Here is a 13,783-nt window from a genome sequence, read left to right as displayed (position 1 = left end):
AGGCCCAGCGGCCACGGCTCACAGGCCCAGCCGCTCCATGGCATGTGGGATCCTCCCGGACCAGGGCACGAACCCGCGTCCCCTGCATCGGCAGGCGGACTCTCAACCACTGCGCCACCAGGGAAGCCCCAGGAATGGTATTTTAAACTAGGAATGATGTGACCACCGCGACTCAACTATACTCTTAGTATAAGAATAAAACAAAACAACCAAAGAACTCAGTCCCACTATTTTGTATTACTCTACAGGACGAATATAGGATGGCCCATGCACACAGAATAAAGTCTAGTCATACGCTGTTTTTGCCTTTTAAAAGACAAACGTGATCAGAAAGATGGCAGAGAGTAAAACAATTATGACAGGAGTTAGAATCAAGAGCCGCCCAAATGCTTTCCATTAATGTGTCTCCAAGGCCTTGTCTGTAGTGTGTTCTGTTAAAATGAGTCAAGGAAGTAACATGACATATGTTTAATTTGTTAACTATCTTAGGTATGGAAACAAAGTACAGTCTAACTGGCTGGCAGAGGGGGAAGATATTTATTTCTTCAGCACTTTTTCAGATGGCAGCTTTAAAAAGGGGAATGAATATATTAAGATAAAAGGCACACAGATTGCCTCAAATCTACGGCTTGGGGGAAAAGCTGGCTGATTCTCAGTTAAGTTAGAAGCCTTGGAAAAAATCCAAAGTTCAGCATCAAGTTGCAGGAAACATATTAAACTTTAGAACTCTTGCTTATTTATTCAATGATGCATTTTGGCTACTTCCTTGTGTCTTTACCACTGCTTCAAGCAACAATGCAAGAACCCATCTTGTTTCTCTGTGAATACTGGTTAATACTTTAAAAAAATTCTGGGTTAATATGTTACAGTAGCATTTTTGAAGGGGCTCATTTTGACATGTGCTATCTAATTAGAAACTGTACCACTGCTGATAGAAAACATCAAGTTAACTTGTAGGATTTTATTTCTGAAATACTGGCAACATACTCTGGAATGATGTAAGATTTAAAAATCGGCACATATAACATTCAGAAAGTTGCCAAATCCTGTGTGTCAGACCATAAGCATTTCAGAAATATGAAAGGCGGAAGGATCTGGCTAGGCAATAATTATTGAATATGTTTATTTAGATTTTTAAAAAAAGAAAATGAATTTACCGTGCAAGCTATAGTGTCAATGTGAAAGGATTTTCTGATCATAATCACGGGCCTTATCTCAAATCCACAGACAGAATATGAGGGAGTAAAAGGATGACTGGATTGAATTAGGGGACCTGGCTTTGCAGCTAAGTTGTTTTGTGGTTTTGTACGTATCAATGAAGTTGGCTGACATCTGTTTCTTAGATTCCCTATTTATTAAAAGGAGTAGGACAAAGCAATGTGTAAGGGCCTTTCCAGGTCTAACATCTGATGATTATCAAAACTCAGAGTCTATAAATTTCCTAGTCCTGCTGGATTATTTATAACAGTTTGTCACTTTATTCTTGGTCACGTTTCTCAGCATTGAGAAGCTCAGCTATCACTCAAGTTCTCTGAATCTTACACGATTTTTTTCCCCTATTAAAAAGAGTTGATCCTGAGATCCTTTGCGCTACACTCCAGCAGCTCTGCCGTGAGGCACTGCCACCTCTGCCAGCGCCAAACCCAGTTAGCAGGAGCCGATTCGCAGGTGACAGGACTGTCAGCTGAGCTCTGACCCAGCCACAGGGTAATGGCTCTTACGAGGTCTGTGTGGGCTGAAGCAGCGACTACATTCCACATTTGGCCCAAATCTCACAGTTCCTGAGTGGGGCACTTTCCCCAGCTGAGACAATGCAAACTTGTTATTCTGCCTCCGGGGAAATCTATGCTGGAACAGCTGAAAGCTTGGACCTCACTAACTGGAACGAAAATAGCAACGTTATAGCATCCAGATTAGCGCATTTGGGCTCCCTAGGACTGGGGAGCAGTCATTTTAATGTAGAAAGCTTGTGCCTGAGGGCACTGAAAGCAGGAAGCCTCCTCCCCACTTTACGAGAGCTGCAAGCTACCCAGTGCCAAATCCAAGGCTGCCCTTTCTTCCCGCTCTCTCCGCAAATGTCACAGGAAAGACAGACTTACATCAGGGCTTAATTTGTTAGTCATTAGTTTGATGGCAGAAAATACACGTGTGGGAACATTTCTCATTATTACTGGGCTGGGTTTGAGAGGCTGGAAGACATGTAAAATAATTCACTAGGTACTGGCATAGTAAGTCTCCAAAAAAGTATCTGAGGTGAAAGGGTATTCTGAAACAACACCACACATATACTCTGTTCTAATATTCAGTCACAGAGTATAAAGTACTAAATAAAGAGTAAGTGAAATCATCTGTGCTGGGAAATTTTTTTAAAATGTGAAACTTCATTTAGTTGGATTTTATGTTTTGAATCAGGGGTTGGCAAACCTCTTCTTACAGGGCCAGAGAGTAATAATTTCAGGCTTGTGGGCCATATGGTCTCTTTTGCAACTACCAGACTCTGCCATTGTTGTATCATGAAAGCAGCCACAGACAACACTAAGTGTAGGGGGATGGCTGTGTTCCAGTAAAACTTTATTTGCAAGACAGGTGCCTTCCCCCAAGACTGTAGTTAGCCAGCCCCTACATGAGACACTTGCAAAGCACATGAATGCATTGCTTCATTTAACTCTCACGACAAATCTATGATTTGTCCATTTTGCAGGTGAAGACACCTGGGGTCATGTGACCTGCTCAAGGTCACAGTCAATGCCTGGAGCTGGTGTCTGACCTCAACCCTGAATCCAGAGCCTGAGCTATGATACACAGTCTGACATGCTCTTTAGATAACGGGCAACTTGTTTAAAGAAAGAAGTCGGGCTGAAAACTGTTGGTGCAGCTATTTTTCTTATTAAAGGGTAGAGGACTGAGCCTTCGGTTGGAATGACCAAGTCAGAACTAGGACATCTTCTAACTTTGAAAGTAAACATGAGAACAGAGACAGCTGATGAAAAAACTAAAAGAGGTAATTGAGAAAATGCCTATTACAGTTAAAAACAAACAGGTAGGAAAGCAGGTAAACAAAAACAAAATTCTTACCATGGAAACCAAAAACTGGATGTTATTAACAGAGGGAAAAAGTGGTGAATGAGGCAGGTGACTGCTGTTCTAAAAACATCGGATGCCATCAGCTTAGGAGGGATCGGAGGAAATGGACAAAATGATCAGCAAGAGGTTACCTGCCCACAGATTCTTTCATTTTCTTGACCTTCTCGTCTCCCATTTTCTGTTCCTCCCACCTCAGCTGCCTATTTAGATTTGAAATACAGCTACGCCTATCATTTCCTATATTACTGCCTCAAGTTTAATTTCAAGGACTTGACACTCTACCACTCTCCTATTTTGCACATCACTTCCTTAAACAAATCCACATCAAAAGTTCCTTAACCCTGTCAGGATCTCCAATTTTCACTGGGGTTACACGTCTTGTATTCATGGCTCGTTGCTACCTGCCACTCCAGGGCACTTCATCTGTGCCTTTGCTCACCTCTGTTACACTGCCTGGTAGAACCCAACTCTGCCTATATACCCAACTCTCCAGCTGAAGATGGCTGGAAGAAAAAAGGGTTAGTGCTGAGTAATCTCACTTGAAATTTACTTTGACAAAACTGTGGGACCACCCTACTATACTTCCCTGGTTAACTGTTTTCTGGGTCTCTGAGCTGATTATTATTTCCTTCCTCTCAAAGCTTCTAAAGGCTCCCATTTTGCTAAGTTTAATGGTTAGTTCCCAATGCTTATCTAACTCAATCACTAAGCATTTGACACAATTGCCCATTCTTCTTTGAAACGCTATTGAAACGCTATTGTCATTTGGCTCTGCTGTCTTTCTGCTACTCCTTTCTGCCTCCTCTAGACCCCAGTACTGGAATGCTCCAGGGCTCAGTCCTCAGATCTCCTCTCTTAATCTAGACTCTAGGTTAGGGTTTCTCAACCTTGGCACTCTGGACGTTTCTGCTGGATAATGCTTTGTTGGGGGGCTGTCCTGGGCATTGTAGGATGTTTATTAGCATCTCTGTCCTCTGTTCACTAGACACCAGTAGCACCCATCCCTTCCCCAAGCTGTGACAATCAAAATTGTATCCAAACATTGTCAAATGTCCCTGGGGGGTGGGGGGATCACCCTTGGTTGAGATGTAGGTGAACTCAGCTAGCCCCATGACTTCAAATGCCACCTAGGAGCTGATAAGCCCCAAATATATATTACACCCCAAGCCAGACCCTGCCCCAAGCTCCGGACTTGTATATCCAAATGTCTTCTCTATTGCTTTATTTGGAGGTAGTGTTTGTATTGGCTTATTTATTCCCTGCCTCCCCAATAGAATGTAATCTCCAAGCGGGCAAGGATTTACTTATTCAATATTTACCCCCAGTGCCTAGAACAGGGTGGGCCATGTAGTAGGTGCTCAAAATATATTTGCTGCTTAAAGAATTAAACGTTTAACATATATTAACTCATTTCACGCAGTTAATCAATGATGGGACAATTGGGCAGATCATTTTTAAACACACCAAGTCATCTTTTTTTTGCGGTACGCGGGCCTCTCACTGCTGTGGCCTCTCCCGCCGCAGAGCACAGCCTCCGGATGCGCAGGCCCAGCAGCCACAGCCCACGGGCCCAGCCACTCCGCGGCATGTGGGATCTTCCCAGACCGGGGCACAAACCCGTGTCCCCTGCATTGGCAGGCGGACTCTCAACCACTGCGCCACCTGGGAAGCCCCAAGTCATCTTTTAAAGACATATTTTCTTTAATTCAAGATAAAAGGAATACATTATCTTGAAATAAATATGTAAATAGTACTAATACTATCTGTTAAATTTTAGATAAAATTTTGCTACAGTCTTGAAAATAACAAAACTAGTTCTTATTCTTTCAATACTTTTGTTTTACTCTGTATTATCATGCTTCATTTCAATTTGCACTTGTAACTATATATGAATATATGTGCATAAATATATATTTCAAATAATTGTGCCTTTTGACTGTCATGATGCCAGTTAGCTGCCAATTCTTAACTGTATGTCATTTCTATAGTTGTTTAGCCTCTTGGTCTAATTTACACTGTATCTGAAGCAGAGAGAAGAGGCTGAATTTTCCAAGGAGGTTTGAATTCTCCTATCTTGTAAAAAATTGCTTGCTGGATAATAGCTATATTTATATAATATTTCATATTACATTATATTTAATAATATTTGTAACAGCTATAGTTATGAATAGGTTGTACTGTTTTTCATTTTTTTTCTCCCTCTCCAGGAGAAGTAACAACCAAGCATAGCACTTCCTTGCCCCCAATTAGGTCTCACATTAAGCTCTGCATATATGTTCGTGTACATTATAATCAATTTTTAAAGAAGACCATGGCATCCAACATTTTCTTTTAAAATCCAGGCAGTATCCAGGCATCCTTCCCCCAAATCTCCTCGGTTTATTTATTTACGTGGGTGTTTACTCACTAAGCACACAGACTTTTGGGTATATCTCTGTAAATTTCTTGAGGTTCCTTTATCGAGTCTTCTTGGAATAGCATTGAAAGACGACTTAAGTGATGACATCTTACAACTTTATGAGTGATAGACTAGAGGTATTAAATATTTATGTATGCATAGCACAGAACTCAACCCAAATCCAACCAGCTCTATGGATGCTATAAGCTTCTACCCCATACACTTATCTGTAATATCCACAATTACACTGACATATTTTAAAAAGTGTTCAGATTGAAAGGATTTTCTGTTTGGCCTCATTTCAGTGGGGAGCCCAACTTTTTTTTTTGCTTTTTAAAAAAATTGTGGTAAAATATACATAACATGAAATTTACCATCTTAACCGTTTTTAAGTACACAGGTCAGTAGTGTTAAGTACGTTCACATTGTTGTGCTAAACTTTTAAATGATATCTCTATTATATACATTTCAATCAATATTGCCAATCGTGGTATTCTGTGGGGAAAAAAAAAACCCCTATCAAAATGTATTAGTTTCAGTATTATTTTTTCATTCATTGCTGGCTCAATACAAATTCACAAACAGCTCTTAGAGGCATCTTTTAAAAATCTTTCATGTAAACAATATGCCACCAAAGACTGAATATTGGATTTTAATACCTGAGGAAATTTAAAAAATCATTAAAAAATTTTATGCTAGATTCCTCATCATTTATCAGCAAACGAAATGTATCAGAAGAGAGTTTTGCAGTATTAACTTTGTTTTCTAAACAAAATTTTTTTCATTTAGTTAATTCTAAATGTAAGTTTTAAGGAGAGATTTAAATCAAGACACTAATGAAATAAGATTTGATTAACTTCTGGCCAACGAATCTTGGAAAGTTTAAAAATGAACACTTTCTCACAAATCTTCAATGTAAACAAATAGAAGCTGTCTTGAGGACTCACAGCCTAGGCCACTGAAGGAGTTAAAAATTGTAAATATTCTGAACATAAGCATAATTTGGTGAGTAAAGAACTTTACTAAATACAACATCATTTTAATAATAAAACTAAATGAAGCAGATTATGGCAGCTGTGTTTTAGAACTGGGGGAAAGAATGACTTAGCTAATTCAATGGGCCACTTCTCCACTAAGGAAGCTGTCTTGGGCATCTCCCCACTTCCTGGGAGTGTGGGTGGAGTGACCCACCTGTAAAGACACTTGCGTTCTTGGGCCAAGATACCACGTAGTCTGTTTTTCACACAGAGTGGATTTCCAAGAAACCGGCATCTGCTCCCTAAATCTTGAAATATTCAGAGAACAGTGACTCAGTTGGACTTCCTGCTGAAATGAGGTTAAACAGAAAATCCTTTCAATGTGAACACTTTCTCAAATGAGTCAGTGTAATCGTGGATGTGGCTGAAGAAAGTGCAGTGGGTTTGCAGGCTGAAACAAGGCTGGACCTGGTTGGTGGCATCGCTTCTCTGGTTAGTCCCTCTTCTAACCAGACTCTCGTCAAGGAGCTCGCTCACTGTGTAGGAGGGGACAGAACTGTCCCTTTAAGAATGCAAAACCAACACAGCACAGTAAACAGTATTCAGCTTTCCTATGACGAACAAGGATCAATAAGTACCTATTGGGCAACATTCGATACATCAATTTTCCCTCCTTTGTAGACTGATATAGACAGAATGAATACATGCTGATGTCAGGGCATGCTCTGGAAGTCCCTCTTTCTCTCAATAAGTGTTTGGTATTAGATTCACCATATGCCTTTTGCTTGCTCTTACAAGTAGAGCATCTAGCCTCACAGAAGATGTGGCCAAAAAATGGTTACATCTTAGGGAATAAAGTCCAAATTTTAAAAAAGGAAAATAACCTTTGATCTGCCTTAACAGTTATTCTAGCCAAAGATAATGCTAACTAAGTGTAGTAACCTTTGGGGTGGGGGTCAGCTCAGCTACAGCACAGTTCTTACAAGACCAGTTTTGGCCATTGACACCAACTCATTAGGAAGATGGAACCTCCTAAGAGGCACAGATGAGCACTTACTGTGTACACAACAACCTGAAAGCTAAATTATCTTAGTGAGGATAAATCTTTGGTTCTTTCAGAACTACCTTCACGTTGAATGTTATTTCCTCCATGACGTACACGCGTTCAGGAAATGCTTTAGCCACCTCCTCCACACTGTTGAAATATTGCACTGGCTCCTTTATATCTCGGTCTTGTTCCAGCAGCTTGAATTGCCCTGAAATATGTGATAAACGGAAGAGATATGAGATGTTTACGCTGGACAGCTGTCACCGTGGCGACAGCATCCCCCTTCCTTACTCCCACTCTTCTCTGTCAAAGGCTTTCTGAGCATTATCATTTAAAAAAAGAAAAAGTTACCGTGGCAAAAGGTTTTCTTGAACTAGGATATTTATTTAAAAATCAGCTTAAAAATGAAAGCAAACATATTTTTTCTTTTTTTGCTTACTTTCAGAGTTTATTACCAGAGGATCAATAACAAATTTGATGGATGCTTACTTGTAATGTAAACTCGATGCTGAAAACTTAATGTGTTATATAAATGGTTGCTCATGTTGTTTGTAACAGTAAGTCACATTGTCGTTTAGTTGTAATAATGCCCCCCCGCCATACATTATATTCTAAAACCAAGGCTGAGAGGCCTGGGGGAACTGATTTTTTTTAAAATGTGCAATGAAATAAAATAATACGTGGACCCTTAGCTTTCACAGATATCCTTGGTTTCAACAATACGTAGGCGATGCTGAGGGCTCAGGAGCTGCTATAATTTGTAATTCTATAGCTTGGCTGCGGCACACGCGTGGGGCTTGAGACCAAGGGGCCTGGGGCGGGTGCTGGGAGGAGCCCCCTTGCAGTGAGTGAGCCACTCGGCATCTGGAGCAGTACGTAGCTTCCATCTTTCCTTTTTACTACCATGTGTGAAATTCATGAGAGTAGAATATACTATGGAAGTATCCATAATTTGGGGGATTTCTGAAGAACTCTGAACATATTCCTAAAAATGTCAAGGCTCTATTATGCTGCTTGGACGTTTTTGGTATTTGTGATACTGCTGCCACATTCTAGAGGAGCTGCTTTCGGTTTAAAATAAAAGACCATATACAGTCAAGTCCATGACGTCATGTTTCTTAGTGGTCATTTTCTGAACACTGTTTACAATATAACACTTGAGAAACTTGAAAAGGAATGAAAAGCTATCACGAGGCAGATCTCTCTCTGCATGCGTCCACGGGGCATCAGGCAGAAACAGGGAAACTTTCATACTTTCAACACATTTTCTTTAAAGCATCTACTAGGTGGAGGCATTATTCTAGATGCTGGAGATAAATCAATCAAGAGACCAGATAAAAATCTCTGTCCTTTTGAAGCTTACACTGAAGTGGGAGACAGAGGATAAATACAATCAATCAGTAGAATATATGCCAGAAGGTGAGAAGTGCCATTAAAAATAGGGTGAGGGGGTTGGAGAGTGCAGGGTGGCCAGAGTAGGCGTGGCTGAGATAGTGACTTTGATGTAGCTGGGCAGTGAGTTCTTAGAGCTCTAAGCACACGCAACAGTCTACGCAGAAACCCTGAGGCGGATGGGTTGGTGCGTCTTTGGCATGCTGTGGCTGGAGTGGGGTGAGTAGAAGCTAAGAAGGAAGAGAAAGAAAGTCAGAGAAATAACAGGTGGTTTAGGTTGTCCACAGCTTTGCAGAACTGTAGTTCTTCGTCTGAGTGCGATGGGGAGCCACCTGGGGGTGTCTAAGTGCAGAAGAGGCGATTTAACCAATGTTACAGAAGAATCATTCTAGTTGCCGTGTTGAGGACACGCAGTAAAGGTGCCAGGCATAGAAGCCCAGACACCAGTTAGGAGGGCCCTGCAATCATCCAGGTATGAGACGGCCGGGGTTTGGAAGCAGTGAGGAATGTGGCCTGAGCGGCTAAGGACCAGAGCTGCCACTAACTGAGATGGGCAGGTCTGGAGGGGTAAGATGAGGAGGTAAGATCAGGAATTCAATCTGGACAGGTTCCGTCTATTAGACATAGAAACGGAGATATCCCGAAAGCTCTTAGATGGATACATAAGTGTGGGTGTCAGGAGAAAGGTCTGGCTGGAAATAGTAACTCTGGGCACCACTGGAACATGGATGATATTTAAAGCCATGACATTTTTTTTTTTTTTTTTTTTTTTGAGGTACGCGGGCCTCTCACCGCTGTGGCCTCTCCCGTTGTGGAGCACAGGCTCCGGACGCACAGGCTCAGCGGCCATGGCTCACGGGCCCAGCCGCTCGGCGGCACGTGGGATCTTGCCGGACCAGGGCACAAACCCCCGTCCCCTGCATCGGCAGGCGGACTCTCAACCACTGCGCCACCAGGGAAGCCCAAAGGCATGACACTTTAATGATGACAACCACGGTCTCAAGTGTAGACTGAGAAGAGGTCCAAGGTTTGAGTTCTGGGAGACTAAGGACTGGCCAGGAAAATAAGAGAAAAATCCAGAAGTGCTACATTCTAGAAGCCAGGTGATTCGAGTGCCTCAAGGAGAAGAAGCGGGAGTGACATCAAATGCTGTGTACAGGACTGTGAAACGAGACTGAGAACTGTTGGATTTAGCAGCTTGTGTTTAACGGGGGATTTTGATACGAGCAGTGGAATAGCTGGGCCAAAGCTTGATTGAACCTGAGAGCCTGAGAAAGGAGAGCTGGGAATAACAAGAATGGACAGCAGGTGATGTTTCGGGGAGTTCTGTGATGAGGGGACAAGAGACACTGAGTAGTAGCTAAAGGGAGGAAGTGGGATGGGGCCCAGAGAGTGTTTTTGTTTCCTCAATACGATGGGAGAAGTACCAGCATGTTTGATGCTGATGGGAATGACGCACAGATGATGAGCAAGATAACTGGAGCACATCCTTGAGGACATGGGGGGACATCAGAGTGGAGGAGCTGGCCTTCAACAGGAGTTCATCTGTGGCAGGTTCAGTGGGACCTGGGGGAAGCTCCCTCTTATTGCTTCAATATCTCCAGCAAAAGTGGGAGGGAAGGCATCAGTTGAGAATAAAGTTGAGAGAGGAGGTGTTGGAGGTTAAGGAAAGAGGAGAAGATTGTAAAAAGTCCAGTGAGGGCTTCCCTGGTGGCGCAGTGGTTGACAGTCTGCCTGCCGATGCAGGGGACACGGGTTCGTGCCCCGGTCCGGCAAGATCCAACATGCCGCAGAGCGGCTGGGCCCATGAGCCATGGCCGCTGAGCCTGCGCGTCCGGAGGCTGTGCTCCGCAACGGGAGAGGCCACAACAGTGAGAGGTCCACGTAGAGCAAAAAAAAAAAAATCCAGTGAGAATGAATACCATAATATGTCTGGTGGGCAGCCCTAAGTTCCCACTTGAGGTTAATGGTCAGCATTTGAAAATGAAACCAAACACTCTAGTTGTGTGTTTTCCTCTAACCAATGTATGACGCCCAGGGGCTGGGGTGAAACAGGTAGAGATTTGGATTCAGCCAATTGCCAAGTGAGTATGAGACGTGAAAGAGGGACAAAGCAGGCAGGATGTATGCAAGGGAGTTCACGGAGCTTGAGCTGGACCCAACATCTTGGGAGGGAGGGAAGAGGATGAAAATAATCATGGGATCAACGGATGGCAGGTTCTGACGGACTTGATTTCCGTGCCCTGGAGGAGTGAGCTCGAGAACCAGGCAGAGGAGAGAGGTCAGAGAGTGGTATGTATGCGACTGAGATCACGGAGGGATGGAGTTGTTGGCGGTGCTGTGGTTGAGGGGGCGACCATGGGAAGCATTGTGGTGGTGAGAAGCTAAAGGAACTGAGAAGCCAGGGGTATCAAATGAATCATACAGGTAAGCACTGAAATCTCCAAGGGTGAGAAGAGAAGCACTGCTGGGGAGAACGGCAGTGAGCCAGGAGTGAGAACCATGGAGAAATGAGGGAGGAATCCTAGGCTTGGTAGAGAATGTACCAACAATGGGGGAGCAGGGGATGCTGTCTGATGACAAGAGATTTACAGCTGAGTTTTTAGGGAGCAGTGAAGGTCAGGGTAGCAATGAAGACCACAGAGACACTTATATCCCCTCAACTCTGGGGCAAAAAAAAAAATAGAGCTACCACCTGAGAGGCCTTCAAGGAAGCAGTGTTTTCAGGGCATATGCAGATTTGGGTTTTAACAAAATGAAAGTAATTTCAGAGGAGGGTTTAAGGATGTAGGGCTTTTGCTAGCGATGAACCTTGATGGAAGAATTTTCAAGAGTTAAAGGATAGGTGATGAGGAGAAAACAGAGGATGCACCTAGACATAACAGCTCATGTACCTTTTAGAAAATGTAGAGGGATGAATAACACATTTGAAAATACAAAATACGCTGGATTGTACCTTTTTCATAAAAAAAAATTTTTTTTAAATCAAAAAGATTATGGCAATCTCAATATTACTTATTTAAACAAATTCTGCCAAATTAAACTTTTCATTTGTCATTATTCTACTTACAAATATTCTACTTACAAATTTGTACTCTATGTACAAATTTTTAATAACTGGTTTATCTACAGTTTTATACAATTTCTTTCTGTATTTTCCTACATTTTCCCACGTGATGACACTTACAGTACTTGCATAGCACTTAATAATGGACTTAGCTATTTTTCTATTCTTACACGGTCAGTCTGAGTTTGGCACGTGCCTAATGTAAGTGGGAACTCTGCCATGTACACGTTTTATGATGCTGGCAAATTACTAATCCGTCTGAGCCTTGCTTCCTTGCCTGTAAAGTGGGGACACTTCATAGGGCTGCTGTGGGGATTAAGTGAGATGATGCAAAGTACTCGGCACAAGTAGCCACTCAGCAACTCTGGGCTCCCTTCCCTCTTCTGCAAAGAGATTTTCTTTTGTCTTCTGGCTCACATTTTAGGGATAAATTTTCTAGTGTGAGGTTATTAAATCAAAGAATAATACACAATTCCTTATGTTTACCATGCACAGCTATATTTTTTTCCAAAATACCAAAACCAATTTATATTTCTATGAATAGGCTACATGCCTCCTAGTTGGGGCACAATCTTGCCAGCACTGAGTATTTTTTCCATTAGACAATTCGATGCATATTAAAAAGCATCTCTTTCCTGTATTAATCTGCATCTCTCTGAAGATCAGTGAAGGTAAACATTTGAATTTTTCTTGTACAAACGACTATACAAATATATGATAAATATATTTGACACAGTCTACATTTCTTTTCACTTCTAGAGACATCTAAGGGCCTGTTGGATATTTATACTTGGAAGTCCCACTAGCACCAAACTCAACATGTCTAAAGTCGATAGGTACTTGATAAATGTGTAATAAATATAGTCCTGGAATTAGCAAACAATGAAGCAATGCATAAGTGACTGCAGGTTTTCAAAGTTATAAATAAAAGGTGAACTACATTACCATACACAAGGTTTGTTTCTGAACTACAGATGAATGTTTTCACTCAACAGAGAAAGAAAGCAATGGTGTACTTAAAAATCATTCAAATCTGAATAAGGTACAGAACCTCAAGACATATTTTTCAGGGACCAATCCAACCAAAGAACAGATTAGATAAGCAACTGGAACTATCTTCCAGGATGAAACAGTCTTTCAGCACCAGGATGTAATATACAAGGGGAAAAAAGTAGTCACCAGTGAGTAAGAGTTCATATTTATGGGTCCATTTGGTGGGAATACCCAGAATCATCTGACAGAGACATCAGATATTTGCCAACACTTCCAATTATCTGCAACTGTAATTTATATTTTCTAATTTGTTAGCAGAATAACAAAATATATTGTAGATTTGGAAGCCAAGTCGAGCTACCATCACTAAACCAAGTACAGTTTATGAAAGTCTACAAATTATCTTTCCACGAGCATGAAATAGTTTTAACTTATTTTAAAATGTTGATCAATATTTTAGAAAAATTTTCCGAAGGCAGGAGGATCTGTATGCAGGCCAAGTGGTCTGTAGACCACAATCTCTGAGCTAACAGATTACCCGAAAGCTACATGCCTATACTAAATTCCATTCTGTCCCTTCAGAAAGACATTCACAAGTCAAGGATGTGTCACCAAATCCTAACACTTTCACATCAAATGAGACATCACCCTACAGAATAGTGCTGCCTCACAGAAATACAATGCAAGCCACACATGCGATTATGTGTTTTATGATGGCCACATTAAAAAAGTAAAAAGAGGTGAAATTTATTTTAATAATATGATTCTATCTAAACCAATACATCTGAATTCAATATAAGAATCATTAATTAAAGTTTTTCCAC

The 13,783-nt window shown here is 41.6% G+C and overlaps 1 protein-coding gene across 2 annotated transcripts in view; it reads right to left on the bottom strand.

Moving 5' to 3' along the window:
* The window catches only part of GAREM1 (GRB2 associated regulator of MAPK1 subtype 1), a 202,702-nt gene that overhangs the window by 45,983 nt on the left and 142,936 nt on the right, over window positions 1-13,783 (bottom strand). For both annotated transcript variants that reach the window (XM_065890160.1, XM_065890162.1), the window contains exon 3: window positions 7,585-7,715. In XM_065890160.1, coding sequence (XP_065746232.1) covers window positions 7,585-7,715 — 131 coding nt within the window. The remainder of the gene's footprint in view (window positions 1-7,584; window positions 7,716-13,783) is intronic.

This window comes from Phocoena phocoena, chromosome 13 (assembly GCF_963924675.1).
Source record: "Phocoena phocoena chromosome 13, mPhoPho1.1, whole genome shotgun sequence".
In the NCBI taxonomy this organism is placed as follows: domain Eukaryota; kingdom Metazoa; phylum Chordata; class Mammalia; order Artiodactyla; family Phocoenidae; genus Phocoena; species Phocoena phocoena.
Note: the sequence above shows the minus strand (reverse complement) of the source record. Positions and strands in the feature narration are given on the sequence as shown.